The following is a 9,740-nucleotide window of genomic DNA, read 5'->3' as shown; positions in this document are numbered from 1 at the left end:
GTTTGATTTACAGACTTAGCCGGGTATTTACCTTTGGGGCATGTGGAGGGGCTAGAGGTCAGGAACCTGAAGTAAACGGCTACTTAAAATAATGTACAAACACCACCATAGAAACAAATGGATGTCTGCCTTAATAACTACTTCCAACATTAATGTATGTTACACATCTATTGTCTTTTAATTACTTCAGAATGCAGATCTGTTAAAATGCCAAGATGAATACTGAGCCTAGCAGGAAAGGTTCTGCACGAGGAGGAGGGGGTTTTCAAAGATGGAGAAGAGGAAGATGGCAAGGGAGAGGAAAAGGAAGTGGACAGAGAGAAAACTGGAAAAATGCTGGCGAGAAATTAGCATCGGGTATGTTAATTCCACAGCTATATTTATAGCCTTCATATGATTGCCCAAGTCAAGAAGGATGACTCTGAGCAGTGTACAAAAGTCACCTAAAACAGGAAAACAATGCATACCATTAAAGCCTTCTCACACAGTTAAAACAATGAAATGGCAGTCAAAAATAAAATATATTTGAACTCAACCAGTTGGGAACTTTGCTTATCCTTGGCTGCTTTCCTTGGCCTTCCTGGAGGGCCAACCGTACGGGGAGGGGCATAATTCCAAAAGGTAGGGGGCGCCACCAATGATATTGTTTCAATGAAAAGACCTAGAATGTTTCAATCAAAGTCATTCCAAATATCTCAGGCACATCCCTGCATGACCTTATTTGCTTTGGAGACTTAAAAAAAATTAAGTTTCTGGGGGAAAAAAACCGCTTATAATAGCATAATACAATGCCTGAAGTCTGGATTACTATGCTATAATTTAGATGAAAGTTTTAAAGCTGAATCTTATGATCAGGTTGTCCCTCTGTTCAGGCAATTATTATCTTTATTATTTTAGATGTTATTTGCAGCTGCAACATCTATATGAATTGTTTTTAATAACAAATTAAAAATGCTCAATTTTATCACTGACTATTTGAGGGGATACTTTTCAGCACAACCTCATCTTATTCAAACTACTCTGGACCAAGATGCTCCATATAAAGGTTGGAAACTTTATTTCTCTGAAGGTGAGGGCTTTCTTTCTTTGTATATGGTACAATTGAGAGCTGATTAGAGTTGAAATTTACAAGCTGTAGGTCATGATGCTCTGGGAAACCATGAGCAAATTTTGAGGACAGGGTCACAGTTTTTTTTTTTTTAAAAAATAACACATACAAAGAAGGCTCACTGCCAGAAATTGTTCCTGTTCTGTCCACATAAATTCCTACTCTGCCTGAATGAGGCACCCAGGACTGGAGTATCACCTTTACATTGGATTGGCAGAGGCGTATTCCCACATATATTGCCGCAAATTGCATTTGACTGAAGAAGTTGAGTTGGTGTGATGAAATAACAAGCATGTGGCTTATTTTAGTATAACAATATCACAACATAAAGTGAGAAAGAGCTAACGTAGTATAGTGCTGGTGCTGGACTAGAAGTTGGAGGGACTTTGTGCACAGAAATTCATTGGATGAACTTGGACCACTCATTCCCTCTCAGCTCTAATCAACCTCAGACTCTGCAACAAGCCAAATGAAAAAACAAGATTTATTGCATCATGCATTGACAGCTTTGAGCGTGGACTAGGTGAGTGCAGTGCAAATCAAGTGAATGCTGCAACCAAGTGGGAAAAACACTAAAAAACACCACCATTACAATTTAATGTAATGTCTAAATCTGACTTCGGTATGTCAAATCTGCTATGCATATCTCTGATACTATATAAAAAATAAAATGCAAGCAGAATACTTTTGGGTAAACATTTGGATTTGCATATTGAGTAGTACGGTTTGTTTCATGCAGAAATAGTATGGTTCATGTAAGTTGTGCTGTTTTGCAATAAACAAACTTATATAAAGTTATATAATATTTTGAAAGGTACACAAATTAAAATTGAGTCTCCCTATCAAGAATAAATTGAATATGTGTTTTAAAATATGATCAAAAGTTCTTAATTTTTTAATTTTTTAAATATAAAAACTCCTAAAATACAATAGTATTATATTGACTTTCCTTATCATGCAGCTCAATAGTTTTCATATGTATGATGAAGTAAACCTGTGTTCAATGAAATGTTAACATTGTATCATTCCTCTGCATTTGTAGTTGGATTTCACACACACTGCTAACCTTAATGTAATTGGTCTTGGCAAGGCGTATGAATTCTCTCATAACTTAGTGCTACATCACATGATGGTTAAAACCTGTATCATGTAAATTCTACTTATTGTTGGCATGCCTAAAACTTCATAAAATGAAGCTATAAGATTTCTCTCTGGCATGTAGCTTCATTAATTATGACAATTGCAGTCAAAGTAATGCTTGTAAAATAAAAGATGGTCAAAATTATGTTTACCTGAAGAAATTAAATTCTTAGTATTGTAAATATTAATGGAGTGTCTTTAAATCCTCAGCAGAACTTTTTAAAGTTGCACTAAATATAATGTATTGTTAGTATATTAAAGATTGGCTTGTAAAATCAATAATAAGTTTGTTTAATATGCTCTTATATGTTCAATGTTATCTATAGCCATAACTATATTAACTGTATTAATCAACATTCTCTAATTCAGTATATGATGACAACTCACCTTTTGTTCAGAAGACTGAAGCTTTTGAAACTTTTTTCAAATCTCGAATAGAGTTTTATGATAAGGTAAGTTATTAGATTATATGTTGCTTTGGATAATTTTGTTTTCTGAAGCTGGTTTAACCGTGCACATTTGTATATTTGCTTCTTGTAATTATATGCTGAGAGAATCCAAGGTATTCCTGGTATTTATTAACGTTTTAATTTGGTTTTTCCTAAGAGTTTGCAGACTGATTCTGTAAGAACCTTTAGAAAATTTGTTTAATCTTGTTCTTCAGTTCCCTATGATCTGATGTTTAATGCTAAGATTTGGATGGATGGACAAATAGAAGACATTTTTAGAAAATAAGGAAGAGTTTTCTTGTCCTAAACTATACACGTTTTGTTGTTCACATATTTAACTATTTACACAGTGTATGTTATCTTTCAATCAAATTTATATAATTTATCCTTTTTATTTTGTGCTCAGAGTGAAAAGAGGGTAGTATAAGTCAGTGGTGTTGCTATGTTCAGTGAACAAAGAACATGTGAGAGCATCATCATATAATGCAAATGATGCGTATTTTGGAATATGAGGCAGTTAAATCCACGATTGGTATTTTTGGCAGTCTTTAATATCTGAGAACGCTTAAACAGCTTACGACTGATTAAAATAATGTGTAATGGAGTAAACGACAGAGTTATAACTTTACTGAACACCAATTCAACACATCTCTATTTTATAGGATGAAATAGAAAGAAAAGGAAGTATTCTTGTGGATTATAAGGAACTGATATGTGATAAAGAATTAGTGGAATCGTTACCCAATGTTGCTGTTGAATTAAGAGATACGCCTCAAAAAATATTAGATTGCATGGGTCTGGCCATACACCAGGTAAGTGCACTAGACAAATAATAGATATTTTTACATTCCAAAGCCTTATTATTCACAAAATGCAAATCTTATCTGGTATGAGAGAACAAATATATTTACACTTCATATAAAAAGCAATAATAATAATATGATCCATACATGCACATATCTTAAAATTAAGCCTGGCTGAATTCAACAGGACTTAGAAATTTACATAAAGTTTGAGCCCAAATCTTAAACCATTTTGTTTATATCCTTGGGGTAAATGACGTGATAATAAAAAAAAGGAAGGATTATGAACATTTTATAACTGCTTGGTAGTGAAATCCTGCTTATGTATGTTAATCCTCTGTATCTGTGTTAAGCAAGATTACCTTGGTTTTGAAAAGCAGGCTAGCATGAGCAGAATATGAATTAAAGCGGTCCCATCATTTCAAGGTCTTGTGTAGTTGCTTCAAAGGCTGTTTGGGTGTCTGCGCATGTGTGCATGCACAGCAGCTTTGCTGATATTCACATCAGAATTCTCACACACAGAAGCAGATGAAAGGTAAACACAGCTGCATTAGGACTTGGAACTGCGGTGCTTTACAAACATACATTTTGCTTTACAATGCTAAATAGTTTGGTTTCTTAATTGCAGAGGCCTCCAAACCACCTCAGTTGTGGGGATTAGGGATCCTTTGGAATGGTATAGCAGGGACAATGCATACTACAGTATAAAAGAAAAACAAATTACAAGAAAAATCTTCCCTTCGATGGTTAAAAGCACCATCTGCTTCTAAAAATGATATTTCTATATTAATTATTTAATGGAATTCAGGCAGTTTCTTTTTTATTCTCTAGATATTGATCAAAGACCTTGAAAAGCATGCTGCAAAACTGCAAGAGCAAGAAGGGCTACCCATTGATGAAGAGCCTATTATAAATGTGCCACATATTCATGCAAGGTATCTATTTTTTTAAATTATTCAATTATGAGACAAACTGAAAATGTTTTTAAAAGTTTTGTACACTTTCTTGTATATGAATACAAAATGGCAAGAACTCTAAGTCTCTGACATTTTTGAGAAAATGATAGCATAAGAAATCTTAGAAAATTTTAATAATATTATTAATTTCTGGAATATCACAGAAAACTGATATTGAACTTGTACCAGTAGTCAATTGACCAAATTGTGGATTGGCCCAGTCAATGCTGATGTTGTTTTTACCTGGTGTAAAGAGCCAATTTAACACACAAAGCAGGAAATTTCAACCTCTTTATATTGTATAGCAGGGGTGTCAAACCCACCCCATTGCTGGCAATGGCAAAACCGTCCCGATACGTTGCGTGACGTCATGTGATGTCGCGAGTTTGACATGTCTGCTGTATAGCAACAAAGAAGTGTTCTTGGGACCCAAGTCACAAATCAAGAACCTCGGAAACATACAGTAAATTACCATGGTTTTTATACATTTCAAAAAAAACCTCAAAAATCACATGATAATTAGCAGCAATAGGCAACAACTAGTAAGTTATTCATACCACTGGTAGGTAGATGGCCCTCTTAGAAAGCGGGTTCATTACTAATATATTGTAGCCCTTGTCCTTGGCCTTCTGTTTCTAATCGATAGCTTATACAAAATTTTCTAAATAATTTACATAAAAAAGAAAGGGGAATTAGATTTAAATCTACTGCTTCTAGGGAAAGGATGATACTTTTTATAATAGCAACCACATGATCTTTCCAGGAACGTTTAAGGCAGAGCAAGGTGCTGAAAAGGGAAACAGACAAAAATGGGGTTTCTCTGACTCAAGCCAGCTACACCAGTCCTTCACTCACCTAATTGAAATAATGAGCAGTAATAGTATTGCTGCATGTAGGAATAATTTCTCTGCCCACATTTAGATTTATCAGCAAGCCACACTTAGTTCAGAGAAATGCCTTGATAGAATTGCATCTTCCTGTTTATTTGATTTGTGAGGCCAAATATTTTTTCATTCCTACTTTATAGCAAATGCAATTTTCTATATTATCCCTCCTGGGAAACTATTCTATAGAAATCATAGATGTTAAGTCCGGAGAATAATGGCGCTTGAGACGAAGCATTTCTAACAAGTCTTTATTCTCTGCTTCCATTCTACGAACAACCCGAGCAGAGGCACGCAGGCCTCTATTTATACCTTCAGATCCCCGGGCAAATTCAACCAATCACAATACTACCTTTTCCCGCCTTGCGCATGTGCGCAAGGCCGGCGCCACTCAGTCTGGTCCCGGGCAGCTTCTGCAAATGCCCGGGACTCTTGCAACGTCCCGAGCCTGCCTTTGCAGGCTCAGGACACAACAATAGACATCTGCAGGGTTGCCCATGAATTACTCAGAAATAAGAGAAGTATGTTATTTAGAAATAGATCTAATAGATTAAATGGGCTTAAGTGTGCCTAAAATAGCTCTTCTCCAGAATGCAAGTAATAAGAACTTTCATTTAGACCAGACATGTGAAACTCGTGACGTCACGTGACGTTGCACAACATATCGGGACTGTTTTGCCATTGCTGGCAATGGGGTGGGCGTGGCTTCCGCATGATGTGTCCGGCCTGCGGGCCGGCAGTTTGACACTCCTGATTTAGACCATGTGGCAGTAATTATTTTCTGCCTTGGAGAACATTGCTTTGAAAAGATCTCATCACTGCACCAAATCTGTGGAAGGACATTTTCCATTATGGCTTTGCAGAGATTGCTATATAATTGGAATTTTGTATTACAGCTTGAAAATTCTATTTTTATTTGAAGTAATAGGACTAAACATTTCAAGACATTATTGAATGTTTTGGTTTTTTGCACCATTGGATCTATTATTTTCTGGAAGGCATAAAAATTATGACATTATAAAGATTCCTAAACTGAATGTAGTAAATAATAAAGAAAACTGTATCCCAGGAAGTTTTTATGCTTAATATTATGATTTAAGTTTTTATGCTTAATATTATGATTAACTATTAACATGCATTAATATCCAAATGCCTACGTACATGCAGCTTTTCACTGAATTTTGGTCTGCTAAAATAATTTCCCATATAAATGAAAGTGGATACATAGAAATAAATTTTTACAATTATAATTTGTTTGTGCTAAGACTGACTCACAATAGAAAAAATGTTATTTTAATATATGCAGTATATTCTTCTAAAAAAAAGATAATGCATTGGCTTCATTTAGAGAAAATGAAATTCAATTTCATTTAAATCCATGACACATGTAAGTTATGACAAATTAAATTTTTTTATTACCACTCAAATTTATAATACAAATCATTGTTTTCACCAATTGCTATTATATGAATAGTACTATTATTTTAAACATGATGAACTCTCACTGAATTATCAGTATATTATTATTTTATTTGAATATATTTTAATATTTTTAGAGTGTACAACTATGATCCAATTATTCAAATTAAGAATATTCGAGCTAATTGCTATGGGAAGTACGTTGCTTTACGTGGGACTGTTGTGCGTGTTAGTAACATTAAACCTATCTGCACCAAGATGGCTTTTATATGCAGCACCTGTGGAAATACTCAGAGTTTTCCTCTCCCTGATGGAAAGTACACTCTTCCAACAAAGGTAATAAAAAAGCCCTCAAATAAAAAGTTCTGTCTCCTACTTTTTGTGACTAGTATTTAAAGTAATACATTTTCATGCTGTGCGGTTTACTGCACATTTAAGAACCTGAATCATACTTTGATAAAAGGGATTTTACAAATTGTAATTCATTTTAAGAGTATTATTTATGATGAAAAGAAAAATTAATCAAGTATAAGTGCAAGCCTCTCCAAAACAAACACAACAAATATGGCTGTGGTATAAACTTTCTTTTGTACTAAATTTGAACATTAATGTGTTTCAGTGTTCTTTGCCTGAATGTCATGGACGATCCTTCACTGCAGATAGAAGTTCTCCTTACACAGTTACAGTGGACTGGCAGTCGATTAAGTAAATATATAATTTTCCCTAATATTTTGGAAATTTAGATTATTTACAGTTTGATTTTATAGTAAATGTGAGGAATTAATTGTACAATCTCTTTATTGTAATGTTAAAAGTTCTATTGAATAAGTAATTCCATTGAAAGATAAAATATCTCATTTTATGTATAAAGTTTTCTTTAATCCAGAGATAGTAATGTCCTTTTTCTGTAAGATTGGTATTGTGAGAAATCTAGTTTGAACTCTGGCTACTTGTACTTCTCTTTTATCCCTAAGATGTGTGTATGTTTCTGAGGGTGGGTGGGTGCATATTTTAAGCAATATTTTGTGGATCTTTGATTCATAATTCATTTCAACCTATCTTCAGCTCTAAAAAGTGTTTGCCAGAAATATATTGGTACTCCGAAACCAAAGCAAAAGTCAGAATGCTTGTTTTGACCTACCTATATATGCTCAATATTTTATAAATCTTCATTCTCCTCCACCAGTGGCATCATGTCTTTCTTTCTTTTTTATTAACTTGGTATTCCAGAATTCAAGAACTCATGTCAGATGATCAGCGAGAAGCTGGGAGAATTCCTCGGACAATAGAATGTGAATTGGTTCATGATCTTGTAGATAGTTGTGTTCCAGGTGATGTGATTACTGTTGCAGGAATTGTCAAGGTATCGAACACGGAAGAAGGTGAACTATATCAAATTTTGTGTATTAACATCTGCATGGTATTTTTATCCATTTTAAAAAATGGCTATTAATTCAGTTGCTATGTGTATATTTGTATTTTGCCCAATTAGTGGGCCAAAAGTGAAACTTAATTAGTGTCAGACTACAAACATGAGATTTAAATTAAAACAAAGAGATCACTATATTGGTACACAACTATTTGAAAATAGTGTTTTCACAAAGAAACTGCTCTTAGTATTCTACTTCTGGGTAGTGAGGACAGCTGAAGCTAAAAGGTGCTGAGTTTTTAGTGGCAGAGCAGTGTTCTGGAGCAGTATGATATCATTCAGGATGGTGAAAATTCAACATTTCCAGAAAACATTATAATTAAACATGAAATTTTAGCCATTTTTATATTTTTATCTTATGGTTACTTTACCTTGGTTCACCTGGATTTCATAGCTTATTTTATTTACTGGATTTTAAGATTTATTGTGGCTTTTTAAATGTTTCTCCATCATTTAAGCCTCCAAGTATCACTTGGATTATGGCGGGGTACAAATGCAGTAAATAAATATGCTTTGCAAAACGGTGTTTAAAGCCAGCTAATAAATAAAAATATGTGTAGTTCAGGGTTGACATTTCATTACCCAAACCAGGTAATATCCTATGTTACATCCTAAAGCAGAAAGATTATCATGATCTTACTATTGATATTTTAACAGGAACGTCAAGAAATAAAAATGATAAATGTGTATTCCTATTATACATTGAAGCAAACTCTATCAGTAATACAAAAGGCCAGAAAATCAAGAATTATGAACATGGATTAAACCAGCAAGGATGCATGGAGTTTTCACTTAAAGATCTTTATGCAGTCCAGGAAATACAAGCTGAAGAGAGTCTGTTCAAGCTTATTGTCAGGTATGTAATTTATTGCAAGCCCGTGGGTTTTTATTTGCGCCTCCCTTCCCATTTCAGCTAACCCTTTTGAGTATTCACACACGTCTGGACTACGTGATCTTTTGTATAACAAAAACATTTTGTAAAACATCAGTTACTAAATGTGTCTGAATTCCTAACATCTTCAAAACATGAAAATGATTTTGTAGAAAAAAACATCAGAGATTGGACCCTTCCTTACAAGATATTCTTGATATTCATGAAAAAGTAACTACAAGTTGCCTCTAGCATTTAGTTCAGTAGGAGTCATAATGTTCTAAACATCCACATCAAAACAAGCAATCAAAGCAATTATAATATTTAATGTGTTCTGCACATGATATTTATCCCTTTATGCTTTTTTCCTTCTGGGTATTCTAGAGCTTAAAGGTCCTTGGTGCTCTCTGAGATGGGTTGTTTTCTTGCAGATGCTTCATTACCCAAACTGGTCTGATAGCACTGATGATGTTACCTAGCTTGGGTAATGAAATGTCTGCAAGAAAACAACCAAGCTCAGAGAACACCAAGGACCCTCATTTCGACCCTGAGCTATAAATATTCTCCTTTATTGGTATTCTAGAACTGGATTGAAAATAGGGCTTAGACAACAGGATATAGAAAGTCCCCACCCAGGATGAGAGCCTAGAATAATTAGATAGTATCATTGTCAGGAAATTC

General features: G+C 34.3%; 1 protein-coding gene across 1 annotated transcript in view; it reads left to right on the top strand.

Moving 5' to 3' along the window:
* The first annotated feature begins 215 nt into the window (after positions 1-215).
* MCM8 (minichromosome maintenance 8 homologous recombination repair factor) overlaps positions 216-9,740 on the top strand; it is a 22,868-nt gene continuing 13,343 nt past the window's right edge. Inside the window, exons 1-9 of the mRNA XM_015826725.1 lie at positions 216-357; positions 995-1,069; positions 2,618-2,700; positions 3,360-3,509; positions 4,332-4,435; positions 6,897-7,095; positions 7,379-7,464; positions 7,990-8,141; positions 8,846-9,044. Coding sequence (XP_015682211.1) covers positions 216-357; positions 995-1,069; positions 2,618-2,700; positions 3,360-3,509; positions 4,332-4,435; positions 6,897-7,095; positions 7,379-7,464; positions 7,990-8,141; positions 8,846-9,044 — 1,190 coding nt within the window. The remainder of the gene's footprint in view (positions 358-994; positions 1,070-2,617; positions 2,701-3,359; positions 3,510-4,331; positions 4,436-6,896; positions 7,096-7,378; positions 7,465-7,989; positions 8,142-8,845; positions 9,045-9,740) is intronic.

The sequence above is a fragment of the Protobothrops mucrosquamatus genome, unplaced genomic scaffold, assembly GCF_001527695.2.
Source record: "Protobothrops mucrosquamatus isolate PMUCROS unplaced genomic scaffold, P.Mucros_1.0 scaffold3259, whole genome shotgun sequence".
In the NCBI taxonomy this organism is placed as follows: domain Eukaryota; kingdom Metazoa; phylum Chordata; class Lepidosauria; order Squamata; family Viperidae; genus Protobothrops; species Protobothrops mucrosquamatus.
The sequence above is the reverse complement of the archived record's forward strand: the minus strand, read 5'-3'. Positions and strand labels throughout refer to the sequence as shown.